Below are 25,871 nucleotides of genomic sequence, written 5' to 3' on the forward strand. Positions count from 1 at the left end.
AAATTCAAAATCCGGTTGGCACAGAATTATTTGATTCTTATATTTTAAGTTTGTACTTCTTCCAGGAATTAGAGTCGAATGTAGCGCCATTTACTTTCTACTTAGGCAATTTGCAATTATTTAGAGAATTTAAATGATGTAAAATAAAAATTATAATGTACTCTAGAATAACGTAACGGTGGATTCGTATCCTACGCTACTGAATAAAGTTGCGAAAAAGTGCCATCTCTCAATTATGAAGCCACGCTTAATCTTGTTCGTACATTTTTTCATTAAAATTTAGAGTTCATCCTGTTAAAGTTGCCATGGTATTTTTCTGTTTATTTTTGGATTGCGCTTAAGCGTACCCGGCAGGGGGCAGGAGGGGGCAGCTGACCCCCTTTGAAGCTATAGTACATCTAGTTCAAAAGAAATTTTTGAAAAAAATTCTTGAAATCCTTGAAAAGTGATAATGGTATTAAACATCTAATTATGGTTAAAATATTTTTTGCGAGCAAATGCTTTAAAAAAACAATAAATCGCTGTCATAATTTTCTTGAAACTTTGGTTTAATAACTTTTTCTTTGTTACAGCTTGAACGACCACGGCTTGCCCCCCTTTAACTTTGATCCTGGGATTGCAAAAAAATTCTGGAACAAAGATTTAATTTATTGTTGCCTAAGGAACAGAGCTCATTTTCCGCAATCAATTGTATGCTTTATGGAAATTTTTTTATAGAGAAATAATTTTTTTTTCCTTTCTATGCACAAAATCCTTCCCTTTGCACTGGTGTTGAGTCTGTATTTGTGAATAAAACGGAATCGATAGTAGCTGCGACCTTCGTGACGTCTGTTATAGCGGCACCGAGTTAAGACTATTCCAATTCCAGAGCTGCCCGCAATCGATTCTCTTGACCATGTATCGCTTGCCTTAACGAGACATATATCCTTAAATGTCGGTGGAAGTATCCTTTCGAAAGAGTTGAAAACGTTCTCCTGAAGTCAAAACTCTCTCCTGCGACGGGTTTCTTTGACTTCTCGACTAACCTGAAAAATATTTATCATGAAGTATTGACGGATGAAAAACGCGGGGGTAAAGGTTGAGTAAATCATTATAAAGGTATGAGCCATTCAAGATAGCTTTAAACGGAGCATTTCGTCCATCAACCCGGCCTGGTGTTTATCTCATGATATTTATTGCACGAGGAATGGCGATGTGGTTCCAAAGATCGCACTGGCGAGTCCGGTCGCGGCGCAGCCGCAGCGAGTTTACCATCACCCCTAGGCGGCGAAGCCGTAGCCCAGGGAGGGACTGTTAATCCGTTCTCAGGAACATGCCTGCGATGCTAGCCAGGGAGGGCGCTGCCTATTCCCCCCTGACTTTGCGGGGAGTTTGGGGGCGAGGATACGAGTAACGGCGAAGTCGTTCCGAGGAGAATGCCGCGTTAGGCGTTAACCTTTCCCCCTGGCTACTCTTGTGCTAAAATTTATTTACTTTCAAAAACCAGAATCCTTGCCCCAAGGCCCCTAGGTACTTGGTACTCAAAATTGAATTTTTTGGGCTGTAAAAACTATTCCGATTAGAAATATGCGAGTATGGACCGTAGGGGCCGAAATTTCGTTTATTTTGGCGTATATGTCCGAAAATTCGTTGTTGCAGTTGTCGAATATATGTGCGAGAGGAGAGCTCCGAGACAACCTTAAAGCGCTGTTAAAATCCTCGAAATTCGCAAAACTGTCTTAACCTCCCTGACCGTGATCTACTACTGGTAAGTAACCCACCAGCCTCCCGACCAAACCGTCGCATTTGTCCCTGTCCTATATCCGCCACTGTCCCTAGTGTATAGAGTCCACGCAGTCCATACCCTCCGTTATATTCGCTTACCTCCGACGAAGGCGATTCCTCTGTGGTCGGTGAAGAATCCAAGGGGTGCTAGTTCCCTGGCCGATGCCGCAGCTGATAGGGAATCACCCAGAATCATAATCACATCGGTTAACTCCCCGTCAGAGTTGGTAGACGCTCGCGTGAGACCTGCGATATATATATATATATATATATATATGGGTTCATCTTCGTTTTGATCGTTTATTTATTTCGGTTTTATCTCTTTCATTTCGGTTTCCTAATCCATATTTTCTAATTATCATTCCATCTTGTCCTTCGTCGACAACCGCATTCCAGTCTCCAAAAATATTATGATTTTCTTCCCCTCTTATATGTTTTATAACTTCCATTATATCTTGGTAGACATCTTCTACTTCTTCATCTTCATAATCTGATCTAGTCTTGTAAACCTGCACCACTACAGCAGCAATGGGTTGAGCTTCTTTCTTCACCATTACTATCATTTCATTAAACTATTTTCCCTTGCACCCCGGTGCTCTTTCTGTACGATTTAGCGAACATCTGTGCTTCAATTTGTAACTTATAAAACAAAGGACTCTTTCTGAGTCACTGCTTTCGGGGGTTCCTCCGCGTTGTGTTGTCCGTAACTGACGACAGTTTCCCCAGCTATCCTGCTGGCGTCTTAAGGTCAGAGGTAGCGATGCATAAATTTGGCCGTCTTATATAGGCGCTTGGGGGTCGGTTCTTATTGGTTGTTTTTAGGTGGATTGTGATAGGGCATTTATTTTGTGGTCCGTTTTCCATGTGTTGGCTAACGATTAGCCGTCTTCCATGTTGCAGTTCTCAGGAGGCTTAGCTATGTCTATAGCCTCTCTGATTAGCCTGGGATAGTAGCCGCTTTCATTACACAGAACTGGGCCTTTGCACTCTAAGCCACCATGGTGGCGCCACCAAGGAAGCACCACCACGAAAGTCATTGAGCTATATGTACAACAGCACACTGGGTCACACAGGTGGCTTGGTCGCGCTCTTGAAAGCGCGGCCAAAATTGCGGTGGCCAGAGCACCCGACTTGGCTCGCCACCACAGACGCGCCACCAGCCGAAAATCATTGAATCACTGCACGCTAGCGCTACTCTTTGGCGACGCCAGTAGGTTCGTTTTGTTTTGTTTTTCTTCAGCGTAACTTGTGATCATGGTGAGGCTTGACGTGGAACGTTTTTATCTTGGAAGTGCAAACCATGCAAGCGTTGTGGGACATAAGTCTTGAAGTGTAATCGGACAGAGATGTAAACCGTAAAAACGGTTGTATCCAGTATTTTCTCACTGAGCAAGTGTGGAGGCTGATGAAGTGGCTCACCACTCAAAGTTACTCGCCACCAAACGCGCTTCCAAAGTGGCGCTTCCATGGTGGCGCCACCATGGTTGCATAGTGTTTCACAGTCAGTCCAGGTTCCGACCACACTTGCTTCGAGATGGCGGAAAGGCGTAACTACTTCTTCTCCGTAGCTCGTTCATATTCCCTGATCCTGGTTTTGATAGATTGTCCAGTCTGCCTAACGTAATGTTAACCACAGGAGCATTGCATTTGATACATTCCATCGTACAGTAAGCGCGAGATCTTGTCCTTCGGCATAGGCAGAAGGTCGCTTGTTTTCTAGCAGCAAGTAAAACTGGTTTTCACATTATGTTTGGCTAGAATTTGTCTCTTTTTTATTTGGCCAGCGGACAATGGCAACGCCACAAGTCCACCTTTACACATATGAAGAAGAACTTCTGCCCTGACCCGGTGGCGATCCCGAGAACTCTTCAGTAACTGCTGCCTTCTCCCCCGGGTGATTAGAGGCATAATTGTTGTCCAAATCACGGAATCTTCACAGATTTCGATATCAATAAAATAACCTACCTTGCCCAAGGATAGACCATCAACCCCTCAAAACGCTATCGCTTTCGTCCACGACTGCTTTTTAGACAGGTGAACGCGCTTATAATATCGCATCTAACCTTTTTGTCCAGTGGTCGACCCACATTCCGTTACCTGGTGGACGCACTGGATGTCTTTAAGCTTAGCCGCGATTATAATGTAATGGCGGATAACAGCGGGGCTTTGACAGGAGAAAAGCCTGTGCCCCGAACAATTTTCATTGGAGTAATAGAAAAACGTCATTTTTTAAGAAAATTTAAAAAGAAAATGAGGAGAAGGAATCATAGGGAATTGAAAGAATAGGGTAGTTTCCTTCATCAAAGAAAACGAAGGGCATTGTTTGCGATTCATTACCCACCAGTAGTGTATTCATAATGTGCAAATTATTTGGTTTTAGAAATTCCAGTGTAGACGAATATTAATGTTAAATTTTAAAAAGATTTGAAAAAGGCCAGATTGGCGCCCATGCGATGCCACTCCACGTGACGTCAAATGGGCCCAGATGCTATACGAGAAGATAGGAGTTTTACATCGTCTGAGATTACCAATGCATGCATGAGGCAGAGAGCTCAGTGAAACATCTCTTAATAATTACCTATAAAAATTGCCTAAGTTTCCTTTGCTTGTTAAGGTATTAATAATCCTTATTTATCTATCTATTAATAATCTATCTGCTAGCAGGGTATTCTACTACCTGTTAGCAGCCTGCATCGTATCGGCACTCATAGCCTCGCACCAAGGTGGCCTCACACAGCGGCAGCCGGAACTAGAATGACGCACTCCCAGAATTCATACTAAGCAGTCGCGCGCCCTTGAAAATTTTCGCTTTTCATTTAATTGCGAAAAATAGATATTTTCATATAAAAATCGTAAAATAAGTACTCCTGGATTAATTATCCTTATATATAGGCAATAAAGAGAATAGGAAACAACCCTATTTACATGGGAGAGGTTTAAATGGAGGACTTTATTGAATATGCCCAAGGGTTGTGAATTCATTATAACTACGGATCGTACACTGTTGAAAGTATTTTTTTATTCCTTACGTAGGTAGTATGGCTCAAATGAAACTTTGATGTCGTCCATTAATTTCCTGATATATGCATAGTTAAAATCATGCTTCATAAAACTACTTTTTCTACGCAAATAATGCACTGAAAGCATTTAAATTCATCATCACATTATATTATCATTATATTCATCAGTTAGGTACGCTTAACTGAGAAATGTTCGTGGAAGGTCGAAATAGAAGATGCTTCTCAACACAATAGAAATATATTTTGACAAGAATGAGTTGGTAATAGGCTCCACAAGTTCACAAATAGTGTGTCACAAATTCACAGTAACCCCCTTTACTGATGCCCTTCCCTGTAAAATGTTTCCGAGTTCTTGTTAGTGAAGAAATATGGCGCTCTAGTCCTTGGGCATTTGTATTCATCCAGCAGGATATCGTCAAATGTCCTTGATTTGTGTCCAACTGGCTCCAGCATGTTATTCCACAGAAGAATGGACCCTTAAATGCAATTTAAATACCAATTAACGCTTAAATGATGATAGGTTTTTTAATTATAAAAATTGTAATAAGATTTTATGATTATTGTCTCCTTTTCTGGTTTACTAAACGTTAATGTTTCTTTAAGTCTAAATTCTTCAAGAAAGGAATGAATTTTCTCCTATTTCTTTAATTTAATTTTTATATATTTTTTCTCAAGAAAATACGAATTATTAACCATTTTGAATCATTTATGAAGGGAATAGAGAGCAATTATGTATAATTACCTGTTGCATATCCTCTTTGGTTTGGATGGAAGCACTCCGTCGTCCAAAGAGGAGGTCTCCCCTTAAAAAATCGTGCAAGTTGTGGATTTTCTGGCTCGCCTAATTTTGTTGGACCATTGAAAATGGCAAGAAATGGCTGAAAAGTCACGGCAAAATCTTCTCTCTCCTCGTATCTTCCACTTAACGTCTTTAAGAAAAAAATGTAGTGATTATCCTTTGCATGAACCAGCATTTTTGTGAAATGATACTGCATGTGAGAAATACTGTACGTGAGCAACTTATACGGAAAGAATTTATCCTGTGATCTAAATTTTAAAATTTCCGAGGAGAATGCGTCATTGTGAAAAAGTGAGTACTCAGTGCAATTAAATTACCAACTACTTCGAAATGTCTTTAAAAAATTTCTGAGAAAACAGCCATGTATACTGGGTGGAGGAAATTTGTGTCATGATATTATAATCCTGGATAGCTGGTGGTAGTAGGAACGAAAATTAGTAATGACGAGCGTGCTGCGCCCGCTCCCAGCGGGCTTCCCCCGCTCTCTTCAATGCAGGTCCACAGAGTGATTGGCGCGTTTCTAATTTTAAAATGTAGAAAAAAAGCAGGGTCTTGTGTACAAATTTAATTGGAATGTTCATGTACAAATTGAGGTCAGAGGACCTCTTTAAACACAACATAGGAAGTAATTACACTATCCTCTGTTAAACGCACATGATGACTCATACTTACGTATCAACAGGAGACTTGAATGTGGAATCAGCCGCATTTTGATAAAAGTTATTTAAAGAATGCGAGATAGTGTAGCAAATGAACAAATGTATCAGTTTGTGCGCCGTTAACGTCAGGAATATTTACCGTTTTTTTTGTTTAATTATTTAAAAAGCTATTTTAGGAAACAATAGCAATATTTAGGAAGTAAGATATACCGTCGCATGTTCTCTGATAAATTCTGTGCATTTTGGTACTTCATTTGTAGAGTTTGGTTACGTATAATTTGAGAAAAAGTAGAAATAATATAGAAGATGTTTCGGTTTTAAAGGCGCCATATTTCAATTACAGTAACTATGTGCCAGGCGCTCCGATTGGCTGCGAGATTGCTTTGTTGCCGGATGCCTTGGATACATTGCGATCTTTGATAGGCAAAGCTTTCGAAGTTACGATGTCCACTGTATTCCGCAACAGTCAAAACTCGAGGTCAATCGGATTGCACATCTTAGTTTTTTTTAGTTTAAAAATAGTGCATTTTCGACAGAAACATAATTTCTAATATTGAATTCTACTGGCAGCAGCTATCTAGGGTTAAAATCTCGTGGCACAATTTTTCTCCACCCTGCCCTATGGTGAAAGTGAGAGATTCTATCGGATCGAATCATTTGAAACGAGTGTAGGCCATAAAAGGCAACGACTAAGATGTTATCTAAGGATGATGTTTCAGCTCATATTTATATTATGGTTTCCGTGCTAATATCGTCTGCTTTAATGCGTGAAAATGATGCAGATTTTGGTAAATGGGAAAGAGCATGGTTTAAGACGCACATTTAAGGAAATGTAAGGATGCAATGGTTCTAAAAGGAGGTGCAGTCAATTTAAGATAATTGCGGTACGTTTGGAAGGACTTGAATTTTAGTAGGGAATAAGAATTGAATGAAATGATCAATATGGGCAATAAGGAACATCCGTTGTTTTTGTACAGTTATTATGCATAAATTGAATTGGCTAGCTGCCAACAGTGACTGTTTTTTCTCCTGCCCGTAAGAACGAGCGGCAAAAATGTCGAAATAAATTAAAGCACATATAGTAATAGGGATGCGCGATTACTCGAAAATTCAAGTCGAGTTGATTAGTTGGTACTCAACTCGAGAGATTCGAGTTGTATAATGAATGCCGAGTCGAGTAGTTTTCGGTTGCAGAGCTGTCGAGGCCAGTGAGTTGCCCAAATGATCAAATATTACATGATACATTTAAATATACCTACAATCTTAATTACAATTGTACAAATATCTTTGTTGAGGGTTCTTCTGAGCAGTTTGGATACGTACTTTGACGACAAATTACTAGAGGCTAATTCATTTCAATTGTGCTTATGGAACTGTTTAAGACACCTTAATTTTCACTCATCTCCTAATTGTAACTCCATCACCATCAACGTTCATTGCTATCTTTGCCTTTTTTTACATCAAGCTAAGCATTCATAATAGAAAATTGGATTGGAAAAAAGGGGATTGAAAAAAATGAGAATGCATTCTTTGCTGTATTGCCTAGTTCAAGAATTACCATACTCGACCCGACTGGACTCGAGAGTGTCTCTCGGGTCGAGTCGAGTAGTTTTCAATTCGACTCGATACTTGACTCGGGGTACAAGTGCTACTCGCACATCCCATAAAAATAGGGACAGCCAAGAAGGCTTGAATGTTAAAGTATGCATTTGAATTCGGGTGAAGTTATGCTGTATGCCTTAAATTACCATGCAAAACTAAATACTAAATTACCAGTTCTTCCTCAACTGCTTGATACTCTCGGACTTGTGAACTAATGTCGACCTTGGTCTCCTCTATGTTAGGGCTGACATATAAACAGGCACAGAGCACACGACGAATGACTTCGCACGTCAATGAATTTGAAATCCTTTGTTGGATCGCGATAGTTGGATCTGGAAAAGGGAAAGCTCATGTAGTTGAGATACGTTGAGCCATTGTTTCGGTAAGCGATACATTCTACATCAACATCTAAGAGGTACCGTGCAAGCCAACACGAGGGTGTGTGATAGTTCGTCACCATTCCAAACCAGGCATGCAGCACTCATCCTAGCCTTCATTAGAAACGCACACGTTCGTCGGACACAAACCACGCACACCGTACAACGACATGTCAGGTCATGAACTTGGAGACTGCTAAGCACACGAACATGCTACCGTACAAGTGAAACTAATTATTAGTAATGGAAAAACGGAAAGTTAGCGTACTAAGTGATTCATGCAGGAGAAATTACACGTAAAAAATTCATGCCGATAGTTAGTAGGTATTTACAAATGTAATAAGGTTTTAACTACAGGGTGTTTCAGGAGGGATTTGCAATACTTTGCAGAAGGTGATAGGGTAAGCAATTTCAAACATTTTTGCCCATAAACTTGGAATCGCAACTCCTTAGCTACTGATTGTTAGCTATGGCATTGCAAATTTTTTAATGCACTTTTCTATTACTATGAAAGGCTTTATTTTGGTTATCCAGCCTTTTCGACATTTTATTTAATACTCTGGTTTTTTAAGAATACTAAATAATTAAGGTTGAGCAAAAAGTGCATTATTAACTGTCTAAAATAGTGTTAAAATTGGTGAGATTCCTAATCTGTTGCGTAAGCTTGCCCCGTTCTGCGGTAAGCTTACGCAACGCGAGACTGTTGCTTCACTAACGCTTAAAATCTCGTTAAAACAATAATATTATGGATAATTAGGTGTAATATATGTATGGACTAGATTTATATGCTTTTATTAGATTAGGCAAAAGTTATCCCAATTCAAGGTGACTTGGGCCAAAATGTAAAAAAAATCCTGGTTGTTAGAACACTTAGATATTCAGAAACAGCTTTAAATTGAGGGGGCATACTCTGTCAATAATTTTAACCACTTGTTTACATTATTTATTTCTTTTTTTTATTTAGATAAGTTTATTTTTCCTAAGAAATCATGAAAAGTTGGGCTAAAGTAGACGGTATGTAACTGCCTTCTTTCACTGATATATGGGAACATTTGAATTCATTGAAGGCGTATAACTAATTTCAAAATTGGCACCGAGAGTTGTAATTATTATTCCTCTGGGTTTATCCTTCCACCCCTGCAACAAGCTTTTAGGAAATTAAGCGTTCAAGTCCCCCTGTCCTCCTTCGAAGGGCCTTCAACCCGCGCCCCCGGAACTCATGCGGCCCCCAGGGGCTTATGGAAATATTTTATCGCCAACCAAATATCGACACACTAAGTACACGTACTAGTAAAAGAAAAAAAATGTTAGAAATGCACTAATTGATTGATATGTTCTACCAATAATATTATTGCACTTCGAAATCATAAAAAATTACTTAAACTTGATTGATTTGGCGGTGAATTGACTTGGAGCATTGTGGTCATCCGGACGATGTGAATTCGATATTTGGCCCTTGCATTAAAAAAGGTCGAAGACCCATGACGTAGGCCATGGCAAGAAGTATGACATATCTCTAATTGGAAACGTTCTCACCTAAAATGGACAGCAGGTTGACGTACATCTTGGGCACATTTTTGTACAAGTAGTCCAGCACCTTTTGTAAGTGAAGAAAATGCTGTCGAGAGGAGTGCTTCTCTCGGTCAAAACAATAATAGGCACAGAGGTCATTGTGTCCAATAAGTATGCTGAGGAGCTATAAGAAAAAAATATAAATACTTGTTTCGAAATTACCGATTGCTGGAGTCAAGATAGTTCCCTCAGAAAGGTATGAAATACCATTTCCAATGCCAAATAGGAGTGCTCTTCCAATGTATAACATCGGCTAGCGAATTATGCCAGTGAAGTGGTTATGAGGAAGACCTAATAAGAGTAGGAGAGAAGAGAAGCCTCATGAAAATCTTAATAAGAAGACGGAACAACCTTAAAGGCCGCATCTTGAGATATGACGGAAAAAAGAAACGGGAGCAAAATAACTTCTGAGGACTTCCACATAATTTTGGCTTGCCATTGTCCAAAAACTTCATTTTTAAATGCCATTTTTATAATCTAAGATCTTAAGGTGATACTTATCTTAGCAAGGGGAAAATATTGCTTATTACTAGAATGCCATTTTGACAAACATCTGATTTTAAGTTCGTTATGCCGAAATAATAACGGATAACGTCATTGTATTTCGAATCATTTACATTTTTTATACTGTGAATGAAGTCAAATAGTTTCATGTTAATAGCGATTTCGTAGTCTCAAAAAATCGGTAAAGCATAAGGGTAATAGAATAATTTGTGAAAATCAGTATTGCATGGTCATTTTGCTTATTCATATCTATGGATGTCATTGTGATGTAAAATATTTTTAAGAAAATATGCAAAATGTATTCATTTTGCGTTTCACTCACAATGAAATCACCTTAAGTAGCCCTTTCGCAACCTCTCTGCTTACCTTCCAGTCATTGTTGAAGTCTATTTTCTTGTTTCTCTTCATTTTCTTCATCAATATCAGCACTTGGTTATGTAAATCGTCATCTATCTCTCCTGTGATGGCGACGTTTAGCTGAGCATTATATGACAAAAAATCTCCTCTTCCCGTTGCGAAACCAGTAACATTAGGGTTGAAAATCTTAATTAGATTCGGGAGCGTAGTGATTTCACGCCATGTTCCGACACCTCCTGCTCATATATAAAGGAAATTCAAGTCAATAATGATTAAAGTCAGTTTAAAAGTGATCAGATAAGTAAAATTAACTGTTTAGTTATTTTTGTGTTAAATCTATTAACTAAAGATATATTCAATATATTCGGGTAATGAGATCCCAAGCAATTTTCTCCGGGGTTTCTTAAATTATGACGGAAAATTCAACGAAAATGAAAATTCGTGATCTCCTAGAGCACCATGATTTTTAATCAGAGTATACATTCATTTTTTCAGTCATGTTAAAAGTTGAAGTGTTTTTAAAAATTGGGCAAATTATTTCATCTTATTAACTGGTGTAGGAGATAATACCTTATAAGAATCATGAATTTTCCAGGCTTCACATTTTATTCCTTGCGATAGCCGTTTCATCGCCAATTAATGAGGGTTTCAATGTCATCCTTACTTATGGCAGTAGTTCATGGATGGAGTGACAAAGCTGTATTGACTAGATTAGTCTAACTCATAACCAACTCTTGCAAGCGAGTTAGTCTTCGACTTGAATATGAGAAATATTACAATCTTTAAGTTTAACAATCTTGTTGATGACCGTATCGACTGCTTGTAGTATTTGTTAATTACCAAATTTTTTTGACGGGCCACTGTGAATATAATGTTCGTTTACCCCAGCTTTTAAAACCCTTTTCCGTCTAAAGTTATTCCGTCTATCGTTATAGCCCACATTATAGGGATTTGAAACATTAAGCCGGGTATGAAATCTGTTCTACGATCACTATACCTACAAAGTGTGGACTCCAATTGCTACACGTTCGTATGCAGGTCTGAAACGCCATTTTAAGTTCCCAGCTTCACTTTTTGAGCCACTGTATAGAGAAATCAAATTCGCTTGGTACATTCCACACTGACAAATTATTGTAACTACAACTACACATTACGCGACAAGCTAACTACAGATGTGTTTGGTAGGAGGTCAACCATCATCTAACAGTTAATGTAACCATTTAAAGTTTTTGTATCCCATCAGCATATACAGAAATATTATAGCTTTACTTTGATTAACGTTATTTCAAAATTGAAAAAAAGACAGATATTATTCTGCAATCTCGGGAAACAGTATTTTGAAATTGAACGAATAGTACAGAAAACATTCATATTGACTATTGGTCAACGTCGCAATCGTAAAAGAATGCACTTTCACGAAAAGTTCTCGAGAAAACTCACTCATATCGTGGACCAGATCAAAGCCATTACACCAGCTCAGTTGATGTTTTAGATGTAATGATAGGTACACCCTGAATCTCTTTATTGTGAATTTTTCCATTGAATCACTAGTCGAAAACACAGCGTTTCAAATACATTAGGCGAGTTCGAATAGGAATATTTCCGGGAAAGCACAAGAAAATTTACGTAAATTCGGAAAAGAATTTTCCTCGGACGACGTGAAAAATACCCTCCGTTTACCGTCGTACTGCGGTGTATGATATCACGAGAAGAAAGTAAAGGAAATAGATTGTAAAAAAGAGGGAAATTTACCGACCATGGTATCATTTTCAGGACGTACATGATGTAGGCAATAAAGGAAAAATCTTATGATTATTTTCTGATAATTTAAATATACAAAAAAAAACATGGCAGTCGCGGGACTGCCGTTGGAAGTGAAAACTTTGTATGTTTAAAAATTTTGGATGTTGATTGACGAAGTTTTTTAAAAGGATTTATGGTTATCTTTAGTATTTTAAAAGTAATATTTTAATTAAAAATTACATTAAACAAATTGTTTTTATTAATTTGAAAATTCTTACAATTATTATTTACACAGGTAATATAAACAAACTAAAATACGTACAAGAAGCCTATGTTACTAAATAAACGTAATGTCTATGCATATTCAGTACCTATTAACAATATCTGAGTTCTTATCTTCAGTGATTTAAATTCCTCCCATTGCTATCATTGTCTTTATCTGTTCATTCTAAAACTGATACTATAGGCTTATGGTAACTGATGTAAGAAACAAAATTTTTTGACTCGAATCCATCTAAATGTCGGGTAAAAACAGCATCTATTGTTGCGTTGTATCTTGTGGTGCTTTAAATTGATCATTTGACAAGGTTAATCCAAACAGTGCATTGTTTTTAGTTTAGAGATCCTATCTCGCATTCCCTTTTTTAATGTAATATTATGTAATGTAACGTTTATTTAATGTAACGTTTTCGTATTTGTTTCTAAAGAGTTTTGCTCCAACCTTTCTTATTCCATTGATAAATCTTCAAGATGAGTTTTTGACCCCTTTTGATTAACGACTTAACGTTGTAAATAAAATTTACACATCACCAACGTGAGGTAATGCAAGGGTAACTGAAGTTCTGAAGCACACTACGCTAAATCTATTTCATCCGATACGTTCGTCGTTCTACGAAGCGATGAACATCAGTAGGATTTATATTGTCTCTTGAAGCGAAAAAATCTTACATCACGGAAAATCTCTTCCTCGTCAAAACAATAGCCACACCTCGCCCACCTATCTAATGGCAAAACGATCTCCTCGATAGGTGGGAGCGCAGACTCAGGCCAGTAAGGAAAGCCTGACGAGGTACGGCCATTACAATTTCATAACTCCCCTTGTAATCGAGATAAAGTTACAATTCTCTCACCAAAATAATTTTATAGTTTATCCTTATTACATACGCAGCATACATGGACTTATATTGTATGATACTACAATTAGTAAGCGATTGCTTCCCACCATACAAAAATAGGGAATTTAGGCCGAAAGATAATATAGCAACGTCGAAATTCAGCTAATAGCATAAAAAGGTTTACCTATATGAGAAATTAGGCATCAAAAACATTTAATGCAGTTTTTAGGATGGTATTGAGAACTGTTAGCCGACAGGAGATTGAAAAATCCACGGAAAACTGCCGTGAAATAACCAGCGGCTGAAATAACGGCGCGATAAAAATATTTCAGAAACTCAAAAATTCATAACTCCTTTTTTGCTCAAGTTATAATAATAAAGTAACAATATTTTCACCAAAAATGCATTCATAGTTTTCTCCAAATTTCATACCCAGCATATGTGGACCTATATTGTAAGGTGCGAAAGTTAGCAGGCGATTGATTTGTACCTTGAAAAATTCCATATTTTTCGTCCAAAAGGTATACAAACAAACATAAAAACGTTTAAACTGAGTTGAAAGCATATTAAAGTTGACCGGTATGGACAAAAAGGTACAATATGCGCTCCCTGCAAGTTTCAACTTAATACTAAGAAGAGTCTGCCGGCAACTGGATTAGGAATACAAACTCGGAAAAGCCAAGTAACTAGCCGGTATTCAAGAAAATGTTTTTTTTAACTATTGTTATGAACAAAATACACTAACTATTGTCAACACTAAACGTAGCCTTTCTGTTTCAGAATAAATTTTCATGCACGAGGAACGAGAAAATTAAAAAAATCTTTCTCTCTTTATTTCCCTCTCCTTCGTTAACAGCGAGACAATGACGATTTTGAGGTGACGCTCACGCGAGTTCAGAATTCTTTTACCCATCTGAAAAAAGTGCCTAAAGCGCCATAAGAATTTTTCACTTAATAAAAATGCAAGCCAAAATGGGAAAATCGCAAATCTCGTCTGACACCCTTAGAGATGAAGAGACGGAAAAAACAATGTCTGTGCCTGTCGGATCGGCCGCACCTTACTCAGGGTTAGGATATTTTATTTATATATTTATTTTTATTTATTTCCCACTTTCCCGTAAACAGCACATTGCGGCCTTTACAACGGGTTTTTTCAACATTAACAACGCATAACACAAACATCCATGCCCTGGATAGGGACCATCTACCCAGGCGGGATTCGAACCCGCGACCTGCAGATTGGCAGGCGAGGACTTTACCCCACCGCCACCGAGGCCGGCGATCTACATCTACATCCGCATACCACGCCGCAAGCAGTCTAAAAAGGCGTGTGGCAGGGGGATGTTAGTACTTCAATCGTCTACGTATAAAAACCAAATACTCAAACAAAATTACGACTGGCATTTATTAAAGTCCTTTATGGTTCGGGGTAAAACGAATCCCAATATCTATCCGTTCGGCAAAATACCTCACTAAATTTATCACTTTTGTCGGACCTGTAAATAAAGAGGGGCTCAAGACGATGTTCTCAGTGCCGCTCCTGAAGATATCTATTCTCAATTTTTCAAGCAATCTATAGCCTAGCGCGCAGCCTCCGAGACTCTTGCAGCTCCGTGCCGAATTTGCTTCACACATTGTGGTCCGTTCACGTTAAAGTACGTGTTTCCTCACCCGGCGATAGTGATCCGGTAACGTATTTTTACATGTTTTTTGTATAATGATTAGTCACTCCCGTCTACGGAATTATTTTGGACCGTTTGGCCGAGTTATTGTTCTTGCAAATAAGAAATAAAAACATGTCCATTAAAAATATATGTTCATTATAAACACGTGATATATGATCATGCGACAAACATGCATTACCTCTCGAGTTGTCTGAGTTTAATTGTATACTTGTAGCTTCTGCGTAAAAATTCAAAAAAATGGCTGGCCTCAAGGGCCAGTCAAATGCAAAGAGCATCGGACAAAGAATTGACATCTGGCTTACGCTGTCATTGCGCCCTTGGCATTTTTTTACGAATCGCGCAGTTTTCCTTTGTATTTAATTCAGTTCACGGATATTTGTAGGCACCAACGCACAGTGGGCTGAAATCGAAAAAAGCTGGCCAAAAATCAAAATATCGACTTTTTCATTTCGAACCGGGAATAGTATTTCATCATTTTAGAATTTTCAAGGCATGTAAAACTGAAGTTAATTTTTTGTCAAAATATTTGTTTAATTTTTATAGCTCTCTAAAAATCAACAAAAATCTATGAAATCGTGAGTGCGCGATTTATACGAAAAAGTTCAACGTTTGTTCCCCATGCAATGGAATACAGTTAATAATTCAGAATTTTTGAGGATATTTATTGATAGTACCACTCTTTTAGTTAATTAAGAGCGAACTTTTGTTTTAGTCAATTGTTTTTTATTAACTTTATGAATTGTTAAAAATATCACTGTTTTTCGTTAATTTTTTTACATTATGCTAGGATAAAAATAGAAAATGAAATAGAAAAGTAGTTACCGCCGCTTGCGGCTCCTAAGATATTTACACCAGGAGTTTGACTGAAGTCTATATTGTAAGACGAATCTTGCTCCAACTTGCTCCCCTCCGATTTTTTCGTGGTAAAGCAAAATGATGTCGGGCGGTTGTCGCGCTCCATGACCCGCAATACACGGCGTAGACAACTCGGGAACTTAGGATGACATGCGTCGTGATCCGTTTGAGAGACTGGATTTTCCCTTAATTGTGAGTACATCGTACTCAACTACTTGTTATTTGCGGTGTATTTATGGTTTATACCCTCTTCTGACGATTATATCCCTGGGTCTTTCCGCGGGAGCCGCGTGCGGACGGCAATAAACCTAACGGTTCGCGCGGTCTCCAAGCCCTTTGTCCTCAGCGGCTACCCTTTTATGCATCCATATTTGTTCTTTTGCTATGAACACGTGCAAGTGTTTCCATTCTATAATTTGGATTTTCCCAAAATATCCCATCTATGCGATTGGCACGCTATCTGGCCGAGTGCTCAGCATCAGTATTCAGTATTCCTTGCCGAAGTGTGTGCCGAAGGTCGTTCACAGTTTAGTTGCCCAGTTATGGATACAGCATTAGAGACTCGCCAAGATTTACGTAGTGTGATCTTGGCAAATAGAAGGGGGACCATCAAGCAGAAGAAATCGTTAGTATTTTAGTTTTTACACAAAAACCTTTTTTGGGAGGAGATGAGGAAATAAAAATTTTCCTCGAGGCCTTCATTCAAAAAGTGTTTTTCATAAATACTTTCGAAAGTGGGTTGAGTGCACCAGAGTGATTAGTAGATTTCTGAAGTTGAATCATATTTATGAATGAATGAATGAAAAAAATTGTTCAAAACGCATTCCTGTCCAGAATGGATCTTATTGTTGATCTACCAAAGGCAGGTTTTGGTACTACAAATGACGGCAATACTGCGAGATGCTACTTCGTAAATCTTGCACTATTAGCTGAAATTGCAGGTAAATTGTAATAGTTCATTCAGTGATACGATAAGAGATAGACGAAACAGTTTATTCCAAAATATTCTAATGTAAGCAATTGGAAGTTGAAATAGAAATTTGTCGAAAGTTGATAGTGGTTTTAAATACCATAAAATAAATGGGAGTGGTAATAGTATTTTTACTCCAGGGAATTCACTTAGTCAACTTACTGGGTTTTATTAATCGTTAATTAGTTAATATGTTATTATTACCTGAGTTGGTAAATTATTAGTAATCGACAATCATAATAGAACGCCATCTACAATTCTCCTCCAGGAATTTCTGAAGAACTAATTACCCGCTTCCCGGTAATTTTGAGAGCTGTCTCTACTGGAATTCGAGTAAATGATAAAATTTTCTCAACTTATTGCCTTATAACAGCTAAAATATGTGTAAAACTCTATCCATGGTTTCATATGCCGCCAACTCTTCACAAAGTTTTACTGCATGGAACGGAAATTGTGCAAAATGCCATACATCCCATTGGACAGCTCTCCGAAGAGGCGTTGGAAGCCCGACACAAGGATATAAGAGAATATCGCGAAAAACACACCAGGAAAGTTTCTAGAATTGCCACAAACTATGACCTTTTCCATAGGCTTCTGCTTACGTTAGATCCTTTCATTTCTTGCTCTGCGGAGGTTCCAAGTAAAGTAAAAAAATTACCAGAGAAGGAGAAAAATCTTCTGGTGAATAGCGCAAATATTTTAGTACATGAGGAGCCTTCATCCTCTGACTCCGAATAGATTTAAATATGGCACACCTTTGTTTTGAGAACTTTGCAATAAAAGTATTTGTCAATGGTATTAATTATTATTATTATGCTTCAATGACCGAAATTTAAGTTTTGAAAGGCTCAGTAGCCATTTTTAATCATCACATACCTTATGAGAAGCTACGAGATACCTTAAACATAGTTAAAAATGGAATAAATTTTGTTTTTCCTTTGATATTCCCATATCAAAATTTCGACTTGCCCCTGGTAACTAAGATACCCGCATAACTTTACCCTATTTTTGAATTTTATTGTCCTCCTAAACAATGTTCTGCACTAAATCATCGTAAATAAGTTCCATTGTGTCCATAAAATACCCAATTTGCAAAAAGTTTCATTAATTTAGCAATACTTTAGACTACAGCGATTTTTGGCCAGCTATTTTTTATTTCAGCCCGCTGTGCAACGTGGGAGAATTATTGGATGTCTCTATTGAAGCGTTTAGCTTTACCGCTCTTACCTCCTGTCATGGACACCCCTCTGTCCTGAATTAAAACACCGAAAGGGTGTATCTCTCTCGCTGAAATCCCCACGGACAGTGAGTCACCAATGGCCGCGATGACGTCGATATCTCCGGGTCGCAGCTTGTGGACAGTGGTCGGACGGCTCTCGGATCGCCATCCTGCTCCCTCAGGGTCGACTTCGCAAGGGTGCGGTATCCATGGCGGTATCCTGTCTTGAATTGGTTCTCTGTAAGGGTTGTTCTGTGGATACCTTAGGTTTCTCGTATCCTGTTGATGAAAATAATGCATCTATGAATTCCCGATTCCTCGGCTGATGTTATGTGGTTAAAAAATACCAAAATTCAGCGAACCGCTTGATGTATTCAGGCCTCTTTTTGAAATATATATAATTATGGAATGTAAATAAATCACGTTCCAAGGGCCGCGTTTGAAAACGCCGTTCCCGTGAGTCTATTCACCCAACCCAACCAGCCAGTATACAAATATATCTGAACGAGGATTTAGCAGTGACATTCATTAGTATCGGAGGATTTCCGAAGCTTCTCCTCATTAAGGACAACAATTTCTCTTGCATTCCAGCAGGCCTCTTCAGGTTGAAGTGAAAACACGGCATCAAGCACTTAGACCTGAAGACGCCTGCTAAAATGCAGGAGAAACTGTCTCTCCATCACAACGACGACGTGGTGAAACCCGAAAAATGCAGCCTTCATAACGTATCGCAATATATTTTATATTCAGGTCGAAGTGACCTGAAGACGCCTGCTGGAATGCAGGAGAAACTGTTGTCTCCAACACAACCACGACGCGGTGAAACCCGGAAAATGCAGTCTACATCAACGCGAACCGCGGAATCCTTTGCACCAACTTAAGCTTTCGCTGGAAAGGGGATTTATTACGCTTTTAAAACTTGGGTGGTATTCAGGGGAATTTGCCAGTTTTCGTAACCCATGCTTAGTATTTGTTAACTTTCTAAGGAGAATCAGCACGATATTGAATTTGTAATCTAACAACTTTAAATATTCTATCTTTTCTCCAATTTTTGTTGTTGTTATGTTTACATGTATCAAATATTTATTATCTATGTCAAAATGAAATGTATTTACTTTTTCCTCGTATTGTTGTAACAGGACTAAGCTCTTAAAGTTAACTTATTCCACTTGTGTTAACTCCATTATTTTAACAATATTAAGCCTCATGCTGCTATGTTATTCTGCTCATGGATAACCGAGGCTATATACTATAAGAATATGGCATAATTGCTATGTTTATGGTTTTTTACGGTTTCAACTGGAATATAACTGCGAATATTAATTCATGTCAAAACAAAAAATTCAAAGTTAAATAAAAGCTAAAATACCAGTTTGGTATAAAAATATGCATCTATTTGCAATTTTATAGCCGTATCAAATATTTATTATCTATGTCAAATGCTTAGATTTAAGTTTTCTTTTTCACGCGAACAATATTTTACTGCGAATACTACGGAAAATGCAGCCTAGAAGGCTTAAGTTATTACTTTTCGAGGAAAGATATGTGATGCAGCACCTAGGACATATCCTAATGGAGTTTTCAATTTACGATTAATTTCAAATAATATAGAGTGGATGATCAACCAAAATCCATTATGATTAATTAGGAAATTTGGTGAATACTTTGCTGCATACATAAACACTAGAACGAAGATGACGACTGCAATGGAAAGTGAAGGCTTTCATTTGTAAGATTTCTTTAACCTTTTAGTTCATTTTTTTATTTTTAAAGCCAAAAACATATTTTCATTGGCTGAATGGAAAAGATATTTTATCCTTTAAAAGTTCTGTGTTATTTGGAACTGGGGAAAAGAGATTACCAAAGGATGGTGGCGTAAAGCATTTGGGGGTCTGTTATTTGTGCACATATCCTGAATCTCTTCTCTTAATTGCTTTGAAGTAAATTACATGGGATATGGAGCTCTTGCTTGCCTCAATTATCCGTGAAAATAGGTCCGTAACGGGTTTCTCCCCGGAAGCAGGATGTTGGTCCCCTTCGGCAACCTCAGCGCAGCCAAATACAATGGCGAGGAGCAGGCATATTGCTCGAAACAAAGTATTTTGCGAACATGAAACTTCTTTGTCTTCATCCATGGCCCGGTTCTCTCAGCTGCAGTTGTGACTGCTCCGTTACGAAGCTGTGGTTCTACCGAACTTCACCGCTGATATCCAACTGGAAGAGGTGCTGAAAAATTACGTAGATTATATTTGCTGAAATGACTAAGTCTAGGTTAATTAGAAGTATTAGTTACCACCATGATGCTTTATATTCTTCAAGTTGACGGATTATCAATAGTTTGACTTCAATGGCATGCATTTTGCTATATGTCACGTATATTTAGCTTTAAACAATGACTCATGCATATGTATGAAAGTGTTAACTATCAACAAGAATTAACACAATCCATTCATTCAAGAGGCACATATTATATCCCACAAAAAATGACGCCTTACAAATGTTACTTGTATATCATCCTGTTAGTAGCACTGGAAAATTTGTTTCGTAAACATTGAGTGGGGTGTGAACTACTTAGATGCTTTACCTAACAAATGGCTAGGTTTCAAATCGCGAAGAAAATACATCACAACGTCCGACATAATCAGTGCTAGGAAAAAAATGCTTAAGAGTTTACCTTAGATTAAGAAATATTGCGTGGCATTGGGAAATACTTAGTTTGGGGAAGATTTTTTCTTACCGTGAACGAGATAGAATTACTAAATTTAGAACAATTTTAATCTGCGTTATTCAGCTGCAGTTGTAATCGTGCCGTTAGGATGCTGTGGATCTACCAAACTTCAACACTGAGATCCAACTGGAAGAGGTACTGCAAAATTACGCATATTAACACTTTAATTCCATTAATATGCACTGAAGTACATGGCACTTAGATTTAGGTTTAAAGGCAATGGCACATGCATAGGTATATGTGATGAGTGTTAACTATCACCAAGAATTTACACAATGCATTCGTTCAAGATTTAGAACTAAAGCTACATATTATGTCCCAAAATAAATGATGTACTACCAATGCTACCTGCATTTTATCCTGTTAGTAGTATTGCGAAATTTATTTCGTAAACATTAAGTGGGAAGTCAACTAACTAGGTGCACTAACTAACAAATGGCTCAGTATCAAATCGTGTAAAAATACATCACCACTTCACACATAATTGGTGCCAGGAAAAAATGCTGAAAAGTTTACCCTTGATTGAGATATTTTGCGAAAAATTAGGAAATACTTAGGAAAGATTTTTTCGTACACTTAACGGGAGAGGATCGTTAAATATATAACTACAATTTTAATCTGAATTATTCTACACGACCCTCATCTAGTGAATTAGTATCATCTTTACTGGTTGTGGAATATGTTCGGCTCAGAATTTTGTAAATAAAAATGAAATGTCGCTTTATAACTTGAATTTAGTGATGCCTTGTGGTTCCATTACTCCTACCAAGATTCACATGTTGAAAGTTGAGCCTACCTGTGTATTTGCTGATGCTTGTGAAGTTACTTCCTCAGCAATGTAGCAGTATGGTATTCCTTGCCGGAGTAAACTCACCAACGAATAGCCAAGAATAGATAACAAACATTTTTAGACGACTAGCATTTTCGTCGAGTCACTAAAACTTTTGCGATCCATGTTTGTCAATACCAATGGTTTTTGGGGGTGACCTCGTGTCAAGACTTTAAAATGCCCAACGTTTCCTCTCCTGTATCCGAGCCGTCGTCAGGGAAAATGATCGTGTGGCCTTCATTGAGCATCATTTTATAGGTGGTGAGTCCGGGAAGAGAATTTTCTGGACGTATTTTTTTCTGGAATTGACCGGAAGCCAAGTTTCACCATTCTACTGTAAGTTTTCTCTGTTGCAGTTGCTTCAGCGCATTATACTTACGAAGGCCTCCCGGTAGAAACTCGTTATGGAATATTTTTTTCCTGGCGAGGATTTTTGGGTTTTTTTTATCTATGGCATGACCTTGCTAGGCGTGTTCAATGCTGCCAGCATCATCCGGAAGAAATTCGGAGAGGGCACTGCACATTTGGCCGAGACATACATAAAGACTACGTATTTCAAGTGGAGAGGCGAATATTACGAGCTGACAGAAGGAGCAGCAATGGGATATCCTATCTTTCCTGTTGTAGGCAACATGTACGATGGGGGAGAAAAGTATCCCAACATATTTTGTGCCACCACCATCGCTTCGTAGGAGATTGCATTCTCTTTTTGACGGAGTATAATCCTTGGAACGAGACGAGGGAAAATTAAAATGCGGTCCTTTTTAAGCAACGAATATTGCGACGGTGAATTTGTCGGCCTCGTATGCCATTCGCTCTGTTGACCAGAATGGTAGCGCATTCGATACCCTTTGCCGTCGTGCCTTCGTTTTTTTCGCTAACTTCTTCTAACCCTCATTTCCTTTCATTCTTCGCACCTACTCTTGCACTAGTTCTGAAATTCTCTGGAAGCACATCTCCACTTCTGCACTCTCTCGTCTCTGAAAAATTAGTGATAAATATTTGCGAGACCTAATCTGCAAGGCAGCCATGGCGAGGAACGGTTTTGACCATCAGAAAGCATCAGGTATTACACTAAATACCTAAACAGCATCACTACAAAAGGTTTGTGAGCGTCAATTGTGACTGAAAATATTTCTTCAATGTGCTTACACACTTTTCATACTAATTTAAATGGCAACATATAACGTTCCGAGGTAAATTCAATAAATCGGAAAAAATGTGACATTTTAGTTTTCCCTAGCCAGCACACAAAACGTCTTGGATATCTTCATCACAGGTACAGAATACGGAACCTTGGGACACTCTGAAGGTAAAGACTAACACATGTTCTTATCAGCGCCTTTGATATCGAATTCTTGGCCGGTTTCTGAAATCCAGTATTAAGCAGCTTAGCTAAGCTAAACGACATAAAATATCTATAACTAACCTTATTGGTGAAACTGGTCATAATAGCGTATAAAGTTCTATAGTGCTACGGTTGAAATATTTGATGAAGCTTACAGAAAATGGTGGCGTTCCATAGCCAATGTTCTTTTTATAATCCCGTAAAAGCGTTTTGGATTTTTCCTGTTAGATACGATGGATTTAGCTACTTATAATAAAAGGGTAGGTAATCCTTATCAAAAGAAGATAATACGAAACCTTGGGACACACTGTATGCAGAAATCCAACGAGCACCAAAAGGGATCTCCCATCACCATTTAGCAAAAAGTTATGGCTGGAGACTGAAATGATTTATCAATCCATCCCTCTCACCGTCGAGGACAACAGGTACGAAGAGCTGAATGAATTAATGAAAATACTTACGTGAGTAAATATAGATGAAAAAAATAAGGACGACCATCCCCCAGAAAATTAAGACACCAAAGCTCAAGTCTTGGAGAAGAAAATATCGAGGAGTAGAAAATAGTCTTCCTGCCATCCATCAAAGAAACGAGGAATAAAATATCTGGAATATTAGGAACGTACAAGATAAAAACCTTATTTGACTCTTTGAGTGCCGGTCGCTACTTTAAAAGCCCTAGTGAAAAATCAGGCCATTTTTACTAAATTCATACTTTTGTTAGGCATTAGCATCAAAATCATATTTATTGCGAAGACTGTTTCAATAAAATTTACATTGCTCTTATTATTGAACGGGTTGAATAAATTTTTGCTAACTTTTAACTTTCTCATGTAGGTATGAAAACCTACGGTTTTTTTAAAAATTATTATTATTAAAGTATTCTACCGATTAAGGAAGGTTTCCATGGAGAACTTCAGAAGAATTCTAGGATCCTTCCTCCCCATCAACCACTTCCCTCTTCAGTTCACAATGAGGCCAACTCCCTTTAATTATATCTAAAAATTTCTATTCTTTTGCTTCTTCTCCCTCGTTTACCTAACATTCTACCCTCTAACCCTGTTTTCAACATCCCCTCCCCGCTAAGTATTCGTTCCATCCATACCCCCTGTCTCTTCCGTATCTCGTCTAAAAGTTGCCTCTCCTCACCCACCATGTCCAGCACTTCATCGTTCCTCCTCCTCTCCGTCCATTTCACCTTTTCCATTCTTCGCCACACCCACATTTCGAATGCCTCCAGTCTTTTCTCGTTCTCCTTCGTAAGTGTCCACGTTTCTGCACCGTAGAGAGCTACACTCCAGATCAAACTCTTCACTTACCTTTTCTTTAAACTCTTACATAACGATCCTCTCAGAAGCTCCTCCGTGTTCATGAACGCCTCCTTTGCTAATCCGATTCTCTTCCTGATGTCCTTACAACTATATCCGTTTTCCTCTCACGCACTGCCTAAATGGTTGAACTGCTCAACCTGCTCAAGTTTTTCACCACTCACCTTCACCTTAAGTTTCTCATTCCTCGCTCGTGATGCTTTACAAAACCGCATTACCTTGCTCTTCTTGTGATTAATCCTCATCCCATACTCCTCGCAACGCTCGTATAACGAATCCACTATAGCCTGAATCCCCCTCGCTGACCGGCGAATTAACACCTGATCATCCGCGAATCACACTGAGTTAAACATCATTCCTCCTACTTACTCCAGCTTCTAACTCATCCCACGCTTCCCTCACCATCTCCTCAGCGTACACGTTAAAGAGCGGCGGCGATAGACGACAGGTAGCTTTGCTCACTACTCGGCCCATGCTTGCCCACCCAGATTCTCCGTCCGCTACCCTCACTTGCGCACTCTGGGTCATATACAGATTACGAATCCATCGCCTATCCCTCAAATCTACACCTATTCTCCTGATTATATCCATTAACTAAACCCAGTTCTCCCTATCAAATGCTTTTTCTAAATCCACGAAACTGGCATACATGTCTTGGTCATGTCCTAGGTTCCTCTCTACGAGGGACCTCATTATTGCTATTGCGTCAGGAGTTGACTTCCCTTTTCTAAAACCAAACTGATCTTCACCCAAATTCTCCTTAGCCCTCGCTCCCATTCGTCTGTTCAATATCCTCAGTACTACTTTCACCGCTTGCGATATTAGGCTTATAGTCCTATGATCTCCGCATTCAACAGCTTTCTTCTTTTTCGGTAGATCCGTCTTCACAAAATCCTCCGACAAACATCCCTCCTCATAGATCCTGCGTACTAGTTCGAAAAACCTTTTCTTACTATCCCTCTCTAGATTCTTCAGCTGCTCATATGGGATAATGTCCACGCCCTCTGCTTTCCTAGGCTTCATATCACGAAAGCCTCTCTTGATTTCCACATCTAAGATCCCCGGCCCAAGATTATCCTCCTCCATTGCACTTCCCTCTTCTAGAGTCAATATTTCTGGTCTGTTCATTCCGTCATACAGTTCTTCCGCGTATTCCTTCCATCTACTCTGTACCTCTTCTCTCTCGGTTAGCATCCTTCCATCTTTAGCCTTAACCCTTTCATTGCGTAACATTTTCTCAGAGTTGTTTCACATTGGCGGAGAATTTTTTTTCATTGCATTCACTTTGTTTTTCGAAAATATGAAAACAATTTCAATAAAAAAGGGTTTTTTATATTAATCTGACAATTTATTAAACAATTTGTTAATGGCATCGCAGTGATGCCATCCGCACCCATGTG

General features: G+C 38.5%; 1 protein-coding gene across 1 annotated transcript; it reads right to left on the reverse strand.

Annotated features, from left to right (window-relative positions):
- Nucleotides 1-5,056: 5,056 nt before the first annotated feature.
- On the reverse strand, nt 5,057-25,599 carry LOC124161361 (phospholipase B1, membrane-associated-like). Its single transcript, XM_046537675.1, has 6 exons — nt 25,425-25,599; nt 10,664-10,890; nt 9,758-9,917; nt 8,016-8,176; nt 5,527-5,713; nt 5,057-5,260 (listed from the first exon to the last, which is right to left on the reverse strand). The coding sequence occupies exons 1-6, from the start codon at nt 25,597-25,599 to the stop codon at nt 5,100-5,102; spliced, it is 1,071 nt and encodes a 356-aa protein (XP_046393631.1). The 3' UTR covers nt 5,057-5,099.
- Between the last annotated feature and the right edge of the window lie 272 nt (nt 25,600-25,871).

This window comes from Ischnura elegans, chromosome 6 (assembly GCF_921293095.1).
Source record: "Ischnura elegans chromosome 6, ioIscEleg1.1, whole genome shotgun sequence".
NCBI classification, from domain to species: Eukaryota; Metazoa; Arthropoda; class Insecta; order Odonata; family Coenagrionidae; genus Ischnura; species Ischnura elegans.

Excerpts from the sequence above, each read along its gene's own strand:
- LOC124161361 (XM_046537675.1), bottom strand. The coding sequence starts at position 25,599 with ATGAACAGACCAGAAATATTGACTCTAGAAGAGGGAAGTGCAATGGAG. Across the intron at positions 10,891-25,424 it reads GAAGAATCTAGAGAGGGATA|GAGGTGTCGGAACATGGCGT; the intron begins GTAAGAAAAGGT and ends ATATATGAGCAG. Across the intron at positions 5,714-8,015 it reads AAGCAGTTGAGGAAGAACTG|ACGTTAAGTGGAAGATACGA; the intron begins GTAATTTAGTAT and ends TTTTTCTTAAAG.